Consider the following 23247-nt stretch of genomic DNA (forward strand, 5'->3'; position numbering starts at 1 on the left):
CATTGTAGTCTTAACGTTATGTGTGTTCTTGGGGGTACAGTGTATTCACACGTGTAAGCATGAAAAAGACATTGAACATAAGGTTATTGTAGTTATTTTTATTTATATTAGACTCTTTGAGTGTAAAAGGATGCCATTCAAAAGGAGCATTGATAATACCATACAAACTCAATTCAAGGGGTTAACAAGGTCAGTTGGCAGGGAGAGGGGGGTTCAGTGAGATCTCGACATACCATACCATATATACACATAACATCCTATAGAGATCTCGCAAACCCACTGATATACATAGTTATTATTGCTAGTTACGGTAGGGCTACTGTAGCACCAGTAGCAGGAGTTATATTGCTATGTACCTGCGTGGGAATTGTAGTTCTCCACTCTCAAGACTGCCTGGTAGTCCTCCAATCAGGCTGTGAAAAAGGGGGCTTTTGTAGCCCTCAATGGTTCATGATTATTCAGATATTATAGACGGTGAAATGTACAGAATAATATCAGAAGGTAATACAAGGGAAATACAGAATTGCCACCTATAAAAAGTAAAAAAAAAAAAAAAAAATGAATACCAAGTGAGGGAACTGCATATGCATTCACAGAAAAAAGAAAAGAAAACGTGTCGTCATTGCTACGTGCCAAGTGTTTTTCTACAACAATATATAAAAACTTCAAAATAAAAATTGTTGATACTGATACATTGAAGAATATAAAACTATGACGTAGTAACGTCAATACCATTTTGGCCTCACAACTGCTAACAGCTCACACAGACGTACGAGAGGACAGTAAGGGTAACTTCTGAGTGACCATGATTCATATCTTCTCATAACCATGCTACTTATCTCTGGCCTTACTGTGAGCCACTTCCAACAGTCCGTTCAGTCCCGTTTCATCACAAGTGCTTTCAAATCATAGTACTCGATGGTACCGACGTTACACACTTTGAATTCACATCTAGCATTCAGTTTGATTTAGATTAGTTCCTTTTCAGTAAAGTGTCCATTTATATGAAAATTAAACTTTATTTTTTTTTCCTTTATACATTTTCGAACAGAAAAAATTATCAACGTGAATACAGGTTCCTTGAATGGGCGGGGTTGGGGTGTGATTGATTACCCCCGTAACCAGTCAGCATGCTGGGAGAGTACTGTACTTTCAGAAAACAAGATGTCATTGGACAGAAGAGATGTTGATGATCCACAGGCATAGAGAGAAGAGAAACAAAGACAAGAAATTTAAATTATTATCCATGTCACAAAGGTCAAGTCGTCAAGAACAGCAGAGAGCGCACATGTTGCTCACTATCCAGCCACCGTTCATAGTTGTTATATCATTAGATATAGATTAAAGAAATTCAGAGATTTGAGAAGATCATCTTATTGATCACCGCTACAATACTCCTTTCAATCCATTCTCAAAATAAATGACAAGCCTCTCCCCAACAGTTGCACAACATTTCCCCAACTTAAAAACCGACACTGCATTACGGAAAAGGGCTTGCCTATATGATTTATGGTTTGGTTTGGTATCCCATCACACTAGCATTTCTAAAATATAAACAGGACGTTACTGGTATAAACAGACGCAAGAAACATCCTGGATGGAGCAACAGGAATCTTGGTCAGTGAACAGCAAGATGCGCTTCTTGAGAGGGGCCAGTCCTCTTCCCCCTTCGTATTCTGTCTTGGAGTTGGGAGACAGGAGAGAAGGCCCTGGCAGGGCTCCATCCCAGGCCAGCAGGGGTGCATGTATGTGGGTCCAGAGGCGGAGGTCTTAACTCACGGGACGGTGAACTATGTAAAATGCTCTTCTCAAAGTTCCAGAGGTGCTCTTTAATCTTGGATTTTCTCATCTTTTTTATTATTGTTATTGTTGTTTAAACTCTGCTAAAATGGCCAGATAGTGAGAAAACCGAGATATTGACGTTGTGTTAATTTGTTAGTATCGTAGTGAAAAGAGGCCAGCCGACGGGGTCTTGCGAGGGTGGACACGTTTCGGAACCGATTAAAGTTGGTGTTTTTTTTGTTTCGTTTTTACACTAATAGTAATGATAAATGCCACAGATTATGATGATGTCACAAATACAGAGGAACTCACAGAGGGGGGTGGGGACTGCCTGTCAGTCAAGGGCAGGCTCTCATAGCCAGGGTTGCCATTGGAGGAAACGTTTGGAGTCCTGCATAGAGACAGAAAGAGGGAGAGGAATGGAGGATGAATGAGAGCGGGGAAACGGGGTGAGACACGTTGAGAAAGACAGAGGGAGGAAGCCGGAGGAGGAGGACGAAGGGAGGGAGGAGGCAGAGGGGTGAAGGGTGCAAAGGAGAGGTAAAAAGAGAAAGGGAGGAAGTGATTAGAGAAATGGTGCGGTAGATACAGAGCTCATTATAACTAGTGGCATTCATATTACTGGGCCTGGAGGCTGTGGCTGTTGGGTAGTGCTCTGAACACCAGCCGTCAATACAGTTCACTCCTGATAGATGCACACAGGGAGGGATGTATACAGACAAACTCTTTAGAACAGCATTTAGAACCTGGGACTGCAACTCACCAGTTTTAAGTTAGCTGTTAATGCCCTGGTTAACTGCATGCCACAGTTACAACCCAAAGCCGTTGCATTTACGAAGAGGTGACTGTGTTCTTATTTTGTTGGGTTTCATTTCTGGACTAGTCAATTAGGCTTGGGACAGTATCATTGCACCACTCTGTTATTGTTAGAGATGAGAGTAGTCAAAGATGATTGACTATAGGATATATTAGGTAGTGAGTGTGACTCTTAAGAGATCGAGCGAAGGGAGATAGATAAGAGCAACAGAGCAGGAGTGACAGGCAATGTGAGAAAGGGAGACGCATAGAGAGGGTAAAGATGGTAAAAGAGAGAAATCAAAGTAATTTGAGAGACTTGATCACATGAGACTATGATTTGGACGCCACAGTGTGGATGATGGGTGAGAATGACGGTGGGGGTAGGGGGGGGGGGGGTTTACCTACAGTATGTCAACCTGAGCCTCACATCTTCGGAGTTTTAACGAGCGCAGCCTCGTCAATGACACCCTCTCCCCATATAGTAGTGGTCTACTACTGTATAAGAAATAGGATGCCATTTGAGACACAGCCAAAGATCTGTGAAACGACCGAGTGGGCCTACATCGTCTGTCTTGAAAAGGCTCGACAGACCAATAGACAGACACACAGACAGACAGACCTCTGGAGTTGTGTCTGCTTCTCTGCCTACACTGCAGTCCACATTGACCTGTCTGTGTGTCTGTCTGCATTGCGTGTGCTTGGTGGTTTTCTATTCCTACATACTCTATATAAAAAGGCAAAAGTCCTATCCTGCACTCCCAACTACACCTAATCTTCTTTACTGGTATGGGTGGGTGTGAGGCTATGTCCAAAATCTGTCATGATTGTCACTGACGCTAGTATTATGTGCTATGAGTATGAATCTATGTTTTCAAGCTGAATCTCATGACTATGTGTCTATTGTACTTGATTCACTGCATATAAATACTTGCTGGGTAAGCAGAAGTCTGCGTGTGCAGTGCTTATGCCTACAGAATTACTGTATACTGGACCTAAGTAAAATCCCTGATCTGATGGGGTATCTGTAGAAGGCATCCTTAGGTACAGATGTAGGATCTGATGGGCGTCTCCAAAAAGCGTTAACCGCAAGGAGACAGAAATACGAAGCTGATCTTAGACCTGCATCTACGGGCTATCTGCGGTCCTTCTGTACCTCGGGCCACTCTCGTCTGTCTGTCTGTGTGTCTGTGTATCTGTGTTACTCACGGGAGGGGCGGCGCGCTAGAAAAGGGGGGCGTCCAGCCGGCCGCCGGGTAATTATAGAAGGGGGGCAAGGCCCCTCGCTGAGACCCCGTGGCCGCCTGTCTACGTGCCTGATGGGAGGTGAAGGGGTCCTCGCTCTCGCTGTCCGAATCTTCGTACTCCTCCGAATCACTGTCGCCGGCGGTGAGAGAAGGGGGAGGGGGGGGGGGGGGGGGTGGGGTGGAAAGTGAGCTGAGTGATGGACACCACCACGCGAAGAAGAGGCAGTGTGCAAACAAGACATGACAAATCCTATTGTTGTTGTTTATATCTTGTTTACTTCATCTTTCTTTACAATGACATTGTCTGTTATGGTTACATAGCTTCTTGGGAGACCTGGCACACAATTTGCGACATTGTTATCACATGTAAATGTATCATGTGTGTGTGTGAATAAATTCATTCATTCATTCATTCATTCATACATATGCAGTGTACCAGCCCCCCCCCCTCTCATATGTACCAATACGTTTTCCTGACACAGAGTAATATTCTGATGACACGAGTGGTTCGCGGTGCTGCTGCATTCAGCTCCATCGCGGTGAATGTAGATTCACTGTTAATTTGACACCGACATTCTCCCAGATAGAAAAAAATAAATAAATCCCCCTTCTTGATCCTTTAATCTTTGTCTGCCTTCCTGCTGTCTGTCTGTGACACAGTCCAAAGCCCCCTTTTCTCCAGAACAAATCTCTTGTCAGATGCTGGAGGTAGGATGCTACACAACAACACACGAGATCCAATCAGATCAGCTGCATATGATGACGACAACAGCAAACAACAGCCATAGCTTACTGTAGATTAGACCACACACACAAAATACAAACAAAACACACACAAAAACTGTAAAATCTTATCTCACGATTCCTTATGTTTTTCATGTGATATGGAGATGTATATTTGGCCTGGTAATGGTATACAAACCGGTAATAGCATGTTCCAGCTCCCTTGTTCTCTTTTTTTACAACAAGCAAAAGCTAAATGTAGCAGCACCACTAATGCTACAGTAAATTAATAAGAGTCAGGAACATCTGATACACGGACGGAAATAACCAATCTTGGTCTAATCACCTTAAATCAATTCATATCTTATATATATATAAAAAATACATATAAACACAATACCTTAAAATTATGATTTTGTCCAAATTTGTGATTCCCATTCATTCAAAATAAGTGGTGATTAAATTGTTCTGTTGTTTGTGAACCACAAATTCTGCGTTGCAGTGTCTTCCAGTTCTTATACTACTTTCAGACCAAAGAACCATCTGAATATCGCTATATATATGATATTCAGACCAAAGAACCATCTGAATATCGCTATATATATGATATTCAGACCAAAGAACCATCTGAATATCGCTATATATACATGATATTCAGATATATTCACTATGAATATCACTTACACTACTTTCAGACCATGATCAGATCATGATATTCAGATGGTTCTTTGGTCTGAAAGTAGTGTAAGAACCAGAAGACACTGCAATGCAGATATATATATCAAATCTCTTGCCTCTTGTTTTTTTTCCCAAAATGTATTTGCCCCTCCATCCGTTGTTGCCACCTAACTCCTTTAACACCCCATGTTATTTAACATGCTATTTAACCTGTTAAGCTGTAGCCCTATTTTCAGACATTTCACCTAAATGTACATGCCCAATTAAATGGAAGATTGCTCCACTTCTACAAGGTCAATTTGCATGTTCTTGGTATCTAGGAACATCTAGGGACCTGGGGGTATGTATTTCCAGTGTCAGAAATATTGTTTCTGTTACTAGGCTTGAGTAAATTGTAATGAAAAATAGGAGAATATAAATTATGATTTATTTTTGCATCTGTGCCGGTGAATAACATATCAATATCAAGTATGCAAAAAATCTAAGCAAATGAATAAAGGGAAGATGATTCAACAGAAGGATTTGTAGATACAGTAATAAATGATAATCCATTTTAATTATAAATTCATATTTGACCTTGAACTTGACCTTATTTTGGCCAAATCATACATCTATGGATAGGGAAAATGCTCCTCTTTCCAATGGCGCGGTTAAATCTGGATTTAGTCATTTCCTCGCGGTTTTACGATAAAATAGATACAATTAGAATTTTTCCGATAAATTCGTATTTTCGGTAAATCTTATAAAACATCGGTAAAAATGAAAATATACACTTTGACTGCTGTTTTGATAGGGTTAAGGTCTTTACTCTTGGCTACATAAAAAAAAAACATTAACCTCTATTAACTCTCACTCTAAAAGTACAAAGTCTCTGTCTCTCTCACACAAACATGCTTACCTGGGGAAGCTCCTCCAGGCCCCAGGTAGGGAGCAGAGTATAGCGGTGAAGGCCAGAGCGGAGAGGAAGGAGTAGAGGGAGAGGTAGAGTAAACCCTCCATGCCATCGTAGCAGAGGCCTTTCAGGGAGTCAATATAGTCCTGAGAGAAACAGAGAGAAAGAGGAATTAATGACCACAACAACACAGGAAACTACAGATATGGTAGCATATTCATTGTTTTTTTTTGTTTAATTGTGGATCCCCATTAGTCTACACCAAAGTGAGACTACTCTTCCTGGGGTCCAAACATTAAAAATACAAACACACACAAAAAAGTTAAATAAAAATATAAAACCACAAACATTGAAGTACTCACAAGAAAACATCACAGATGTTTTCAGTGGAAATGCGTTGCTATAGGGAACAGCTTGGGACCACGATTATTTCCTGTCCGCTATTAACATGTTTTTTTATTTTGGTCTAAATCTTTGTTGAAAATAAAATATATTTGAAAGAAATTACCTTGTTGAGACCTCGACAGTTGAGTAGCGCCACCAGTTGGTGAAAGTTACCCTCTGTGGCATTGAGTATCTGTTGGACCTCTCTGAGTGGCTTCTGCAAGGACAACAGTTCTCCATGTCAGCGTCCAATAGCAGAAACCCTCCGTTGTAATGAAACACTACATCCATAGGAGCTAGGGATGCCCCGATTGATCGGCCAGCGATCGGTATCGGCCGATATTGACTAAAATAGCTGGATCGGGTATCGGGAAAAAAAATTTATAATAATAAATTTTTTTTTATTATTATTATTTTTTAATATAATATAATAAAAAATAAAATAAGAAATAACAATTCAGTACATTTATATCTATGTGTTAATTTGTTAGATTTAGTTTCACTAAGTTAGGAAAGTAATGTTTTAAGTCAAGCCTGATGTTGCCTTGCACAAAAGAATGATCCCAATCTCTTCCACACAGTGAGGCATACAGTTTATTAATTGAACAATGGGTATTTACATTACATTTAGTCATTTAGCTGACGCTTTTATCCAAAGCGACTTACAAGTTCTGTACGACAAGTCATCAGGAAGGGCACAACTCTATCAGCTGAGTAACAATGTTGGTTACAATGTTAGTGCTACAGTGTAGGTTAGTATATTAGGACATGTGCATGACAGTAAGAGTAACAAGTAACAAAACCAAAAACGATCGGTATCGGCAGTGTATCGGCCGATATGGCTCATAGAAGATCGGTGATCGGTATCGGTGGCAAAAAACGTGATCGGGGCATCCCTAATAGGAGCCATGTACATGACACATGGTTAACATACCTCCGCCCTGGGGAACTGTGGCAGAGCATTTCTGTCCAGGCTGGACAGGTGCGTGTGGATGTTGGACAGCGCCCGCTGTGACTGGGTCAGAAGCTGAAGCCAATGGGGTCAATATGATCAGAACTTATTGAGCATACTGATAGAATGCTGTTATACTATGTTATACTAACTGTTAAAGGAACACGCCAACATTTGAGGAAATTAGCTTACCGTCTTCTCCAGAGAGAGACAAGAAGACAGATACCAGTTTCCTCTCTGTGCGTTCAGTAGAAAGCTATCTGGCTGCATGTTAGCCTAGCTTAGCACAATGAATGGAAGCGGACATGACTGGTTAGCCTAGGCATTGTCCAACTAACGCCTCTCCCGAAGGCTAACCGGTCATGTCCGCTTTCATTCATTGTCCTAAGCTAGGCTAACATGCAGCCAGATAGCTTTCTACTGAACGCACAGAGAGGAAACTGGTATCTGTCTTCTTGTCTCTCTCTGGAGAAGACGATAAGCTAATTTCCCAAAATGTTGGCCTGTTCTTTTAATCTAGCTAGCAATGGGTTGATAGTAGTTTCAACATAGTCAATAGTTTCATATTTCATGAATGAATACGAGGGGCATGATTGACAGTTACTACCTCAGCGTCTTTGGGTTATTGAAAAGCGCTATATAAATCAAATGAATACCTGTTGGAACGGACTGTTCATACGCCTGCTGCAGGTCAGGTAATAATCCAATACATCTGAACGCCCAACAGAACAGTAGCACACAAACAGATCAGCAATACATCTGAACGCCCAACAGTACAGTAGCACACAAACAGATACATTACATTCAGCTCAGCTGACATACAGGCAGAGTTGGAGGTAGATAACTGGGCAACAGAAAACAGCAGCTAGTGGGGCATTTCAAAGGGGTGGTGGTTTATCTTCTGTTAAAGCAGAGGACAGAACTGGTTATAATGTTCATCTAAGAAAGTCGGTGTAAACCCAACCCTGATTTCACTGGAGACCTCACACGTTTGTTTGTGACCATCGATGTTCGAAGACATCCTCCGCTTTAGCTAGAATCTAGTTACATACATTTCCAAGATAGTTTCAGGCATTATTGTTACTGTCGCAGTATAGGTTGGATCACCACTGTACCTGAGCTGGTGCCAGAGTTGAAGTGGGTGGAGTTGAGGACAAATGAGTTTGGATCTGTGCAGAAGTCACTGAGAGCCTGGCAACACAGAAAGAAGGAGCAAGGGAAGTAGGGAGGGAGAGAGGGAGAGAGGGAGGGAAGGAAAAAGATGACCGGGGGGTTGAGTGATCACATGGGGAAAGTTAGTCGAGACACACTGACCGACTGACACACTTACCTCCTCAGATATCCGACTGTGGTCTGAAGCATACTGGCTGCTATTGATCTGTGGCTGAGTCACACGCTGCCATGGATACATTCTGCATCTGACCAGTTTCTCCTTCATCATCTCCCCCTCCCTCCCTCTCTCTCCTTCTCTCTCCCTGTTTATCTCTCTCTCTCCCTCTCTCTCACTCTCTCTCTCTCTCTCGCTCTCTGTCTCTCTCTCTCTCCCTCCCTTTCTCTCCATCTGTTTATCTCTCTCTCTGTCTCTCTCCCTATCTCCCCCTCTCTCTCCCTCTCCCTCCCTCGCTCTCTATCTCCCTCTCTCTCTCTCTCCCTCTCTCTCTCTCTCTCTCTCTCTCTCTCGTTCCTGCATCCCTCTCACTTACCTCCTCCACCAAATCACACCTGTGTGCGTCATCTATCTGCGAGTACACAAAGGGAGCATACACAATATAGAAAGTGTACACACACACACACACACACACACACATACAGTACATACACACATACATACATGCATACACACACACACACGTAAACATGCTCAGCGTGAGGTGGACCCCCTACCAGAAGAGGGAGTGAGAGCCTCACAGAGAGCGAGGGACTCGGCCGGGCGGGGGGGGGGGGGGGGTCAGGGGGTGTGTGTGTGGGATAAGGGGGCCGGGCCAGGACAGGCAGGCCCACAGCTGGCCCCTTTGTCTCCCTAGAGACCAGAGACAGAGCGGCTCTGTGTGGACCCACAGGGCCCTGGGACATCTCCCGCCAGCTCCACATGACACTGGAACACTTCAACCAGACAAACCCCCCCCACCACCACCACCACCACCACCACCACCACCACCACCACCACCCTCAGCTCCAGCCAACACAGTCCGTTCTTCAGACAACATGATGACCCTGCCCAGCGTCCTCCTGCCAGAACTTCACAAGCCATAAACTGAAAATGGACAGTCCTCATTCAGGGACAACAAAAAAAGATCTCTGTTCCCGACAAATGCGCTGGGCTGTGTTGTGATAACGGCGCTGGTTCTGTACCACGGCAAATGGCTAGATTGTTGCCTGTGGAACACAGAGCGCTGGTTGAGTTGTGCCCAGAGCTGAGATAGAGCGACAGCATCCGGTCTCTCTCTCTCTCTCTCTCTCTCTCTCTCTCTGCAGTGCTGCAGCCAGGCTACTCACAAGGTCAAAAAAATCATGTCACATCACTCCCATTCTGGTTTCCCTGCACTGGCTCCCGGTACACTATAGAATTCACTTCAAAGTCCTCACTTTCACTTTCAGAGCACTTCACGGTCAGGCCCCCATCTACATCACTGAACTCATCCATCCCTACACCAACACCCGCTCACTCAGATCTGCCGATCAGCACCTCCTGGTGGTCCCCAGGTCCAGGCTGAAAACAAGGGGTGATCGAGCCTTCGAGGTGACGGCACCAAGGCTCTGGAACGCTCTCCCCCTGGACCTGCGAACTGCCCCCTCTTAAAAATCTTTTAAAAGAACAACTAAAAACACATTTGTTCAGACGGGCACTTTTTATTGTCCTCACTAATTATTGTCCTTAATTAGTGACTCATGATTTTATCCAAATTCTTTTATTCTACTTTTTCTATCTGGTATCACTGTTTTTAATTGCTGTCTGTTGTTGTTGTCATTTATTTCTGATTTTGTTTTATTGTGTTTTTTTATATTAAGCTGTAGTGTAAAGCACCCTGTGCATTCGTGCTGTGAAGGGTGCTATATAAATAAAGGTCATTCATTCATTCATTCATTCATTCATTCTCTCTCTCTCTCTCTCTCTCTCTCTCTCTCTCTCTCTCTCTCTCTCTCTCTCTCTCTCTCTCTCTCATATTAAAGTGGGCCTAAGATGCTCCCCCTCTCTTGCTGGGACTCCTCTTCTCTCTCTCTCTCCATCCCTGTCTCTCTCTTTCTCTCCTTCCCTCTCGTTGAAAGCACCAGTGTGTTCGTCTTCCATCTCCCATCTTCTCTTCTGAAAGCCCAGCCACCCACACGCTGGCGACACACTTGCACGCAAACATGCGCTTTAATGCACAAACACACTCACGCACACGGCGCACATTGAATCTTTAATCTCTGGCCCCATTTTCTCTGCCTTTCTGGTCCCCTGCCACGACTGCAGTGCTCCTAGGAGGCAGGGCCTTTCACAGTGTCCCACAATGAGCACCGAAACACACACACACACACACACACACACACACACACACACACACACACACACACACACACACACACACACACACACACACACACACACACACACACACACACACACACACACACACACACACACACACACACACACACACACACACACACACACACACACACACACACACACACACAGAGTTTGTGCTCTGTTCTGGAGTGGGGGTCTTCTCAGCGAGGGATTCCTGCCATCCCGTTGGCCTGCCATGGAGGGTCAGCGGCCCCCTGAAGCTTTCTTCCTCTTCCAATACTGCCCCCCCCCCCCCCCCCCCCCCGCCAATCCCATGCCATCCCCTCTCCCTCTGGGTAAGAGTCTGGGTCTACTCACCACCACCGTGGCCGTCTCCAGCCCCAAGGAGCCCCAGCTTAGGAACAGGGCCAGCCAGGCCAGAACCGTCATCCTGCGGGGGAGAACGATACACATGCATCAGTCAAGAGGGTGTCCTGATGTTCAGTCCAGTGTTATTTGTGTGTGTGTGTGTGTGTGTGTGTGTGTGTGTGTGTGTGTGTGTGTGTGTGTGTGTGTGTGTGTGTGTGTGTGTGTGTTGTGTTTACTTACAGGATTAGGAGCCAGCGAGCCTGCTTGGCCAGTCCCAACAGGATGAACAGACATACTATGAGGTCCAACAGCAGTAACAATACGTATGAAAGCCACCTGTGACACACACACACACACACACACACACACACACACACACACACACACACACACACACACACACACACACACACACACACACACACACACACAATCATCCATGTAAACAAACGACCATTACATTATAACCAACATCCTCATTAAACCAACATCTTAATCTAAGGGTCCGACCCCCCTAGCCCTATTTCCTACTTACTGATGATGTTGTCGATGGGGCCACGCTACAGTCTGTACAAGCCCTGAAATAAATGCTTTCACTGACACTGCATTTATTTCAGGGCTTGTACAGACTGGAGTGTGGCCCCATTGACTTTACATTCGTTTTGTGGCCGACAGCCGGCGCTGCTGGTAGGACATAGGACTGGGGGTCCACCATTTAATCTTCCCCTAGAAATTCACGAAGCTTCTGATAAGAGCAGAGATCTAGTCCCGTTGGCCGCCTCATTTGTAATGACCAGGAAAACTTGATCTCCGCTGGGAGTTCTTGTTTAAAAAAAAAAAAAAAATGTATTATCTTTTTCCCCCCTCCTTTTTCCCGATTTTTCTCCCATCCCACTGTTAGTCGTTATGCCAATTCCCAACCCCCTTCCTGGTTGTTGCGCACTCCCCCCTACTGTTGGTCCGGGAGGCCGGAGACTGTCACATGCTTTCCTCCGACGCATGTGCAGCCAGCCCATCAGCTTTCCCACCCCTAACACTGCCAATTGTGTTAGTATGAACGACCAGCCAAGCTGATAGCAACGCCGAGAGCTGGACTCGAACCCAGCGTCTCCAGCGTTGATGGCGAGCGCCTTGCCCACTACACCACCTAGCCGCCCGGGAGTTCTTGTTAAACATAGCAGCCGATGTTGTTCATCTGTATCCGGGGCCACGCTGTGCAGCATTTCACACTCCAGTTCTGAAGCCAGGCGGACGCCGGTCCAGTCTCACCTGTAGTCCTCGTTGACCATCAGAGTGTTGGCCGCCCAGCTGGGGGAGAAGGGACTGGGCATCACCCCTCCGCCAGGCGTGACTGTGGGGGCCACGGAGGGGGGGGCCGGGGTGAGGGCCGCTATGGGAGTGCCGATGCTGCTGCTGCTGTCGTTCCCTAATCCACCGTCTGCACTGGAGTGAGCGAGGGAGAGGGAGGACAGGAGGTTGACCACGTTCTCCGATAGCCGCCGACAGTTCCGCGTGGACACCAGGAAGGGTTTACTGCCCGTGAACAGCTCCTCCATGGTGCTCAGAGGGCCAGAGACTGAGAGTTGGAGCCCGGCGATTGTGTCTGAAACCTGGGGAGGAAGGGAGAAGAAAGAGGAGGACAGGAGAGTTAAAAAAAAAAACTCAAGAGGGGAGCTCCCGTAGCTCACCGCATATCTCGGCGCTATTTCTGCGTCGGGGAAAACCGTGCTGCGTCACGGATCTGGGGGACACGAGTTCGATTCCCAGACCCGCCGTCATTTCTCAGAATGTCTTCCCCTGCTCTACATCCCATTTCAACCTGTTTCTGTCGGTCATGCTTGACCAGAAAAAGCGATAAACGCTAAAAAAAAAAGTAAAAAAAAAAAAAAAACAAAAACTCCAGAAATGGCGTTCTCAACCTTTTTGTTTCCATGTTTTCATGTGTTTCCGAATGGAAGGGGATGTTCAGGCAGGACTTAACATTAGTAGGGATTCAATATTTTGGTAATCTATTAGTTAAGTTTATAAATTAATCAGATAAAATACTGCTTTTTAAAATTCCATATTTCAAAAAACGTATAAATAAAGCACACAAATTTTACCGAAATATATACAAATGTAACAGCAAACATGTATGGTTGGTTCCGGCACACTGAAATTGAGCAAAGATTTTACTTTAAAAGTATATATATTTTTAATGTTGAATTGGGCAGCACGCTAGTGCAGTGGTTAGCACTGTTGCCTCACAGCAAGAAAGTACTGGGTTAAAAACCCCAGCAGGGGGCCTTTCTGTGGGGAATTTGCTTGTTCTCCCTGTGTAATAAAAGTATACACTATTATTAGTAGTAGTAGTAGTAGTAGTAGTAGTAGTAGTAGTAGTAGTAGTAGTAGTAGTAGTAGTAGTAGTAGTAGTAGTAGATTGCGACCCCCTCTGCGTGCCCCCCTGTCTTCGGAGGTCTCGTAGTGGTGACCGGAGTGCCGGATGTCCCGCGATGATGTCGGGGAGTTCGCGACCCTCTCTGCGCCACCCCCCTTCCCCCTGTCTCCGGCTGTCCCTGAGCAACGACCGGAGTGTTGAATGTCCCGTGACTAAGACGGGGAGGACGTGACCCTCTTGCGCCGCCCCTGTGCCTCAAATAGATCCGCTATCAACTCTATCTTTAATCTTTCAAAATGTTCAGTTGCTATCGCTATTAGCTCTATCTTTAATTTTTCAAAATGTACAGTTGCTATTGCATGCACTCATCTGTGTTTCACCACACACATGAGTGCATGCTTACCAACTGTCCGTCTGCAACACTACTATCACCGACATCTAAGAAGGGAGATCCCCCCTTGAACGGCCCTTCTAAGGTTTCTCTCCTCCACATTGCCTGTGGAGCTTTTTTTCCCTATTGTTAGGTTTTAGTGAGTTTTTCCTTACCTTCGCGTGGGGTATGTCTGGGAGTGCTTGCATTCTTTTATTTATTTGCATTCATCTAAAAAATGTTTGGACCCTATGGTGTTCTTGTTCTGTTCTTGACTTATTGTTATGTTGTCTTCTTGACTTGTTTAAAGAAGACCTGTACGGCCCATGGGGACATTAACGTGTGTTGTCGGGCCCTATAAATAAATTTGATTTGATTTGATTTGAGTAGTAGTAGTAGTAGTAGTAGTAGTATTATTATTAATAATATTACTTTGAGCATAGGCATATTGCTGCAATTAAAAAGAAATTGGAGAAAATGTAATTTTAATCAATTCTTACGTGCACAATGTACATAGTCATACAATTACACTTTTGGTAGAGATCAATGTAGAGATATACGATTTTTTCCACTTCATGGTGTCAGATACATGCATCAGATACATGTATCAGATACATGCATAAGATGCGAAGGAACGTTGGGAGTCTATCAAATCATGTTGTCATCAGCTGGTTTTAGTAACATGATCAACAGGCACCAGAGAAGAAGATGAAGACCAATTCTGTCTTCTCAGAACTGCACCGCTTTAGAACTCCAGCTCATGCTCAACCGTTGCACCTCCTCTCTCTCTACCTAGTCTCTGATGTCTCTACCCTGTACCTAATCCCAATAGAATGATTGATCTACCCTGTACCTAATCCCAGTACTAATAGAATGTTTTCTCTACCCTGTAATGTAAATGTGTACATCTGATGAATAGGTAAAGGTTTCTTTTGGTTGCTTTGCATCCATCTCGAGTACAGTATCTATCCAAGTACTGATCATTCCCCAATCTCTCCATCTTCCATGTGGAGCAGAGAGTTAAGAGGGCATTCATCCCTGTGACACAGAAACCCAACATCTCTCTGAGTCCACATGGAAATCGATACCACGCTTGACACAGGTTTATACCCCACTTTCTCTGTCTCCCAACAAAACACATGGACATGGCGCATGCACACACACACACACACACAAGCAGTGTCTCAACAAATCACGTGTACATGTGCACATGCACACACAACACACAAAGATACGTGCTGCGTGCACAGGCGGGCAGGATATTCTGCATGTGTGTGACATTTTGCTGGCAGAGAGCAGCACTCACCAGAAGATCGATAGAAGCTAGCGTGTAATTGGCTGTGAGAAGAGACGAGGTCAACTGATACATCCCATCATTAGCCTCACTGTTGCCGTAGAAACCAACGCCTATGGCAACACTGCAAAAGAAAAAAAGAAAGAAAAAGGAAAGGAAAGCGGGGATTCGGGGTGGGAGGGTGTGAGAAAGAAAGAGAGAAAGAGGGAGAGAAAGACAGACGGGGAGACAGAGAGAGAGAGAGAGAGAGAGGCAGATCCATGTTTAATTCAGTGTGTATGTACATATTAAATGAATTTGACACAACAAGACAGAAATGGCGAGGGTGTGATATGTGTTTTGCAGGAAATGAGTCGATCAAGCAGCCAGCTGCAGTGGAAGGGGAAGACATGACAAATAGGAGATGGAAGGAAAGCAGCAGAGTCTTAGCGTTCATCTGTAGGCCAGCAGCGCAAGAGACGTCAAATATAACAACATATTTACACATCTTTCTGTTATTCAAATATTCAGATTAGGTCTCTGGGCCAGATGTTCATCAAATCCCCTCAAACCCGAGAGGAATGGTATGGCCCAATCTCCCACAAAGTATGTGACCCAGATTATAGAGCAGCGGGGAAAGGAGGTGTGTGTGTGTGTGTGTGTGTGTGTGTGTGTGTGTGTGTGTGTGTGTAGTGTACGAACGAGCATATGTGTGTGTGTGTGTGTGTGTGTGTGTGTGTGTGTACGAACGAGCATATGTGTGTGTGTGTGTGTGCCTGTGCATGGTCAATCGGATCACATTGCAAAAGCTGCCAAACGTTTCATTGTATAACGTGGCTGCATTTTAAATGCAACGTACACCATCTACCACTTTTGACCAAAGCCCCACTGTCCAAGTGTAAGGGTGTTGTTGTCACATATAAATATTTCCGAGAGGTAAACTAGGGCATTATTTTTTCATCGACCGTGAGAGAGAGAGAGAGAGAGAGAGAGAGAGAGAGAGAGAGAGAGAGAGAGAGAGAGAGAGAGAGAGAGAGAGAGAGAGAGAGAGAGAGAGAGAAAGAGAGGTCATAGTTCAAGCATCAGGGAGGGTTACTTGCAAGCCGTCAGGGAGGAGACAGAAGCCACACATCAACCCATGATGGCGACGTCATCCCGATAGATCTCCCGTACATTATGTTCTGTGATAAAGCAATAGGTTTATCAGCAGAGTATCTCAGTGCCAAACGGCAAAGCAGGCAAAATAACAACCCTATATTGAGAATGGACTGGGAATACAATAATCCACAGTGTTGATGTGTTAATAGCACTGGCGGGCTGCTGCGTGCTGCAGTCAAGACCCTTCTGCTCCCCTCTGCTGGCGGCGCTCCTCTTTGATGTGAGAGTGCGTTGGACGGATGTCCAACAGCGTTCTCTTACAGCGTGTGGGTAGAGACGTTTTAATGTCCCGACTCCATGACTGCATGGTCACCAGATCCAGTGGCAAATGACTGTTTACAAGTGGGTGTGCTGAGGTCATCGTTGCCATCGACAGGGAACCGCAAACACAGACAAACACACACCAGCCCCCATATCACCTCCGTCCAATCCTGTCATGAGCCTGTGGTCAGTAACACAATGTGACCACTACAGCCAGACATGTGTGTGTCAGTCACATTTCAATAGCTCTCTCTCTCTCCACACACACACGCACGCGCGCGCACACACACACACTATTGTGTTCCACATTTGTACCCATGTAATAAGTTATACAATTCCATTGAACCATATATATATATATATAAAACATATGGTTGTCTTTTCAAAATTTTCTTCTGAATCAATGGATTCATGATTAAACGGATGAACGGGCCTTCTGAGGTGTCTCTCCTCCACGTGGCTGGGAGTGTTGCATTTATTTATTTTACATTTATTTTCATGGTGGGTTTTTTGTTCTTGATTTATGGTGATGTTTCTTCTTGACTTGTTTAAAGAAGACATTAACTTGTGAACTTGTGGTATGTCATAAATGTCTAGATGTAGCAGTACTGTCTATCTGTATGTCATATATGTCACTATGAATTGATAATGGGGGACCCTGATGTAAACAAGACAAAAGTCTTTCTCTGGTCTGCATCCCCTTAACAATTGTGTGTGTTGAGCTGTACTGTACTGTACCCATTCTGCAATCTGTTAATTAAATTTTCAATCAATCAATCAACGTTTTTTGTCACATTTACCTAGGGTGCCAATACTTCTCAAAGGCACTGTGTATACCCATATATTTATTTTTCCAAAATACAGGTTGTCTCCAGCGCTTACAAATATCTCACATATAATCAAAGCTTTTGTAGATATAAAACGCAGAACATTTCAGGTTCAACTATCTAGTGTCTATTCGGTTCATTCAGTACCTTATTTCGTTTTTTCATAGATGGGGCTAACCTTTTGTTTACGTGTCAAATAAGGATTGGGCCTTTAAAGGGGGAACCCACCCTAAAACAGTTCATGTTCTAATAATACTACAGTTCTGTCTAGATTTGTAAACGTAAATAAATCTCTCCATAGATAGAAACACTTGAAGATGGAGCTACCCTGACTTCTTGAGATTCGACAACGATAAGAACATTTTATGGGTCAAAAGTCAAAACAATAAAATCAAGCTAATTTGAATGAAAATACATGAATATTCTATGACAGTCCAGTCAGTGAAATAATAGAAGTCTGTGTTTTTGTTATTAGCATGGAGTTCTCTAGCATCAACATTTGGGAGAGAATCGTTCATGTTCACAAATATTGATTGAATTGTCCAAAATGCTACAAGCAACATGATATAAAGTATTTTAGTTTTTCTTTCTTTACTTCATCAATTTTTTTTTTCATATTGTGGACCCCTCAATAGACATTTGCCCAAGGATCCCTGAATGGATAGACATATAGCTATGGACCCCACCATTTTTTTTCAAGTGTTGATTAGATTTTGCAAACACGTGTCTACGTGTAACCATGACAACTCTTGAGTCGAGCTGCCTATTGGCTTACGTTCATTCAGACCACAACCAATCACAATTGTCTGACCTTTCTCTCGGCTTCCAATCGTGATATTTAAATAACGTAGGTAGTAATGGACAGTTCTTTGTATTTTCACTGTCTATAATAATATAGGCCAATAAGAACAACAATAATAATAATAATTATTATACAAATGTACGATCTTGGGCTGACATGTACAGTAAATGACCAAGTATGGTTTTGTCAATATTCCAATGTACAGTTTTGCTTGTACAGTTGTACAGTGTTCCCCACCCCTCCTACCCAACCCCCCCCCCCCCCCAACCACCTCCAATGTACAGCCCCCCCCCACCCACCCAACCGAACCCCACCTACCCAACCTCCTCCAATGTACAGTTTTTACATAAAATGTATATACTCTCTTTTCTGGACTCTTTTTGTATCACAAACAGTACTGTATTTGCAAATCTGGTATGTCATAAATGTATAGATGTAGCAGTACTGTCTATCTGTATGTCATGTATGTCATATATGTCCTGATGAATTGAAAACGGGGGACCCTGATGTAAACAAGACGAAAGTCTTTCTCTGGTCTGCATCCCCTTAACAATTGTGTGTATTGAGCCGCACTGTATTGTACCCATTCTGCAATCTGTTAATAAAGTTTTCAATCAATCAATCAATCAATCAATGATTGCAGGCTTTACAAATACATTTGATTTAATTTGATTTGAATCATCTAAATACCGGTATATAACCACACTCGCATAATTCTATTGAATGCAGTCCCAAAATGAAGATGGCTGTAAAAACAGCAACTGAGTCAGTGACTGAATCAGACATGTAAAGGGCTGGATGACTCAAAACCGCACAGTTCTATCATAATACCAGGGGTGATGATGATGTGAATCACTAAAATACACACAGTGTTTATGTAAAGGTGGTTATGACTGAACCACACAGCGATCCACCAAGAAGGTTGTTTTCAGTGAGCCTGGCAATTCTTTCACCCCTGTATGTACAGTATATATATACTGTAAGTGTGACGCAACACGGTTTACAGCGACGCGCCTCCATCCTCACCAGCATAGTGTGACGGCCGCCACCGACACCCACGTGACACAGCAGATGCCCCGCCCCTTCCGCCCGCCATATCCGTGACCAGCGCTGCCGTCCTCATCTTCCTCCTCGTCCTCCGACCCCTCGCTCCTGTCGCCGCGGTGACAGCAGCAGTAATGTATGAGGAAGGAGAGCACCACCAGGAGGGAGAGGACGAGAGCGATGGCCGATAAGCTGGACAACACCAATAGGGTCTGAGAGAGAGAGAGAGAGAGAGAGAGAGAGAGAGAGAGAGAGAGAGAGAGAGAGAGAGAGAGAGAGAGAGAGAGAGAGAGAGAGAGAGAGAGAGAGAGAGAGAGAGAGAGAGAAGCAGTTAGTGAAGCAGGGCCTCAAGGCTACAGTCCAGATTATTTCTGACCATATACATGTCGGGTATATTCACATATATTCTTGGAAAGTACGATTTATAGATGGAAAATAAGCATTTGGAACATTCGAAACATTCTGCTCTAGCGTTTACAAACCATTTACAGACACAAAACACAGCTAATACAATTAAAAACTCACATTTACCAGTTGTATAGTTAGTGCCCGTGTCAAAAGGGACCAACTACAGAATTAAAACACGTCTCCAATCCCATTTCTTTGATTTAAAGGAACACGCCAACATTTTGGGAAATTATCTTACCGTCTTCTCCAGAGAGAGACAAGAAGATAGATACCAGTTTCCTCTCTGTGCGTTGTCATGTCGGCCATGTCCGCTTCCATTCATTGTGCTAAGCTAGGCTAACGTGCAGCCAGATAGCTTTCTACTGAACGCACAGAGGAAACTGGTATCTATCTTCTTGTCTCTCTCTGGAGAAGACGATAAGCTAATTACCCCAAATGTTGGTGTGATCTTTTTTTTTTAACGATTAATTTTTTGGGGTTTTATCGCTTTATTGCTACTGGGCAGTCCAGTAGAGAGAGACAGAGGAGGAATGGGAGACAGAGTGGGGGGAAGACATTCGGCAAATAACGACGGGTTCGGGAGTCGAACCCGGGTCGGCCGTGTCGCGGCTGAGCGCGCTATGTGGTTCGCCACTGAGGCGCCCCTTTGGTGTGTTCTTTTAAGCGGTGGGGCTACCAATATCTATTACGTTTTGATCACAGATTGGGACTTTAAATCCATTTTACATGTGGAGGCACAATATGAGTGGGTAAGATACAAAGTAATCCTGCTAAATGCCATAGCTCATCACACTCATCCCACCCTTATTAGCCGAAGAAGATGACGATTAGAAATGTGTATGAACTATGTGCTAAAACAAGAGGCAATATCACAAGATATACAGCATGTATGCACGCACACACACATACACTAAGTATGTACTATGTACACACACACACACACACACACACACACTCACACACACACACACACACACACACACACACACACACACACACACACGATGAATTGAAAATGGGGGACCCTGATGTAAACAAGACGAAAGTCTTTCTCTGGTCTGCATTTTACGATGAATTGAAAATGGGGGACCCTGATGTAAACAAGACGAAAGTCTTTCTCTGGTCTGCATCCCCTTAACAATTGTATGTATTGAGCTGTACTGTACTGTACCCATTCTGCAATCTGTTAATAAAGTTTTCATTCATTCATTCACACACACACACACACACACACACAGAGCTGGAAGAGGGAGGAGTTATTTTAGTACATACATACATATTACAACATATAACAGTATTAATATGATCATTCTCCACTTGGATCATCTATATGGATTTCTAGGGGTTTAATCGGTTTACTTTTAACCCATCAATCTCTGCAGTGCACAGTGTATACTACACACATGTAGTAAACATCAACGTCACTAAGCCACATCAGCCCTGCATTCTACTGCGGTCGATCTCAGTAACTCAACATTTACTCAAATGCATTTAGCTACGACACACATCGATAGAATTATCCCTTCTCCAACTGACCAGTCTGTCACTCTCTATTCCTCCACCTTATCTCTCTCTCTACTGCCTCTCTTTCTATAGCCCACTCCCCACCCCACCCATCCCCGTTTCCCCACATTCTCCCTCGCCTGCCTCCCCCCATCCCACTCTCTCCCTCCCCTGCTCTTTCCCCCCCACGCACTCTCCCCCCCTCCCCCCTTTCTTTCTATCCACGCCACTGAATCTCTATTAATAATCTGTGACCTACTTAAATACATTCACTGCCACTCTCTCTCTTTTTCTCTCACTCACATTCCCTTTCCCTTTCCTCCCTCTCCTATTCCCCTCTCTCTCTCTCTGCCCAGTTTTCTGTTCAGCTACCTCCTCGCATTACTCATTCCCTCTCCCATTCTCTCAGAGCGCTTTTCAATCCCTTTTGTTTTTCTCTACTGGAGGATAATTTGTGTGTCTCTCTCTCTCTCTACCACAGACATGTACTGTGTGTGTGTGACACGGGTTGCCGGGTGTGTTTGTTTTTGAGGGGAATGATGAAACCCAGCCGTTTGCAACAAAAAAAAAACAATTTTGTTTTCTAACGTGTAAACAATACCGATGTGGGAATCTGCAATTACGTCTCAAGATTCAAGCGTTGAATGTGTGATGTGGCTACTCGGGTGAAACCACATGGCATATCTTAGATTTGCATCATCAAAATAATGTTATATCATAGCTAATGACGGTGGTGATTGATGTTAAAGGATCGTCATGGTGATTAGGTGGTGTAGCATTACTGATGACTTCAGGAGCACACCGGGGCTCCTTGAGGGAGTCTGGGCCCAACAATTAGGCCAATGAACTTGCATGAGTAAGTCTTTTAAAAGCAGTAGCACTCGCACCATGATAATCCTGCAGAACGCTGCAGAAATATGGCACCCGACACAAAATTCAACATGCAACAATCTTTCACACTCATCTATGGCATTACAGAATCATCACAATGTCACTGAATATTGAATTACCGCCCGTGATGCAACTTGTCTGTAACGGTTAGATAAAGAGGCATGAAGCTCTAGCTTGGCCAGTGAATGTGTAGGGTACAGCTCGTGACGGCGACCTCCTGGTTCCGTGATTGGTTGTCGCAGGCGTCCGTTACCTGCTGGTACTCCCAGCTGTCGGGCACGAAGATGTTGTCTCTCATCTGCATGGTAAGGTCCAGCCGAGGGAGAGCATGGCACACCCTCACCCACAGCGAAGGGCTGTAGCTGGGCACCGTCGTCATGGCAGCCATACTCTACTGCCAAACACCCCCTCCTCCACCCTGCGAGGAGGGAGGGAGGAGAGAGGAGTCAGAACAAGCGGCCAGCGGGAGGGGAAGTCGGGAAGGAGAGGAGGAGAGAGGGGAGGAACAGTGAAGGTCTTCCCCAGCCCCTGGCAGAGCCGAGGACAGGGAGGGTTACTGCCTCCCAGTCACTCTGACCTCCATCCCGTCCACACCAGCACCACGAGGACCATTTACAATCACTGTCCACATGAATAAAGCAAAGGTTGAAATGTCAGTCACGGTTACTTTGAACTGAACTCCACGGGAGCATAAATCGGTGCACATGCCGTACTCAAGGGGAGGGAGGTCGAGGAGTGCCGTTCTCCGTGTTCCGTGTCGTGTTTTACCTCCAATGTTTCAGGTCAGGGTTGGCTCATCCTAGATCTCTGCCCGAGGGCAACATTCACCTAGAAGCAGCAACCCAGTGGCTCCAATAAAAAAATACAGAAAACAGAGAGCAGGTAAGAGGCACGGTACCCATCCTCATCCTCCCTTTATGAATGGTAGCGTGACCTTTGAGATATCTATAGGCTGAAGGGGTGCACACTGACCTGACCACCCCTGTAATGTGTTGTATCAGCAGAGTGCAGCCTGACAAAC

At 44.5% G+C, this 23247-nt stretch overlaps 1 protein-coding gene across 1 annotated transcript; it reads right to left on the reverse strand.

Annotated features, from left to right (window-relative positions):
- Positions 1-183: 183 nt before the first annotated feature.
- Positions 184-22614, reverse strand: ttyh1 (tweety family member 1; the record flags this gene model as incomplete). Its single annotated transcript, XM_084335831.1, has 14 exons — positions 184-1144; positions 2095-2173; positions 3787-3954; positions 6124-6263; positions 6626-6718; positions 7436-7528; positions 8110-8165; positions 8569-8644; positions 11322-11394; positions 11553-11648; positions 12582-12922; positions 15366-15477; positions 19407-19636; positions 22480-22614. The coding sequence occupies 14 exons, from the start codon at positions 22612-22614 to the stop codon at positions 1061-1063; spliced, it is 1776 nt and encodes a 591-aa protein (XP_084191957.1). The 3' UTR covers positions 184-1060.
- Between the last annotated feature and the right edge of the window lie 633 nt (positions 22615-23247).

Source organism: Notolepis coatsorum, assembly GCF_963971535.1.
Source record: "Notolepis coatsorum genome assembly, chromosome: 19".
Taxonomy (NCBI): Eukaryota; Metazoa; Chordata; class Actinopteri; order Aulopiformes; family Paralepididae; genus Notolepis; species Notolepis coatsorum.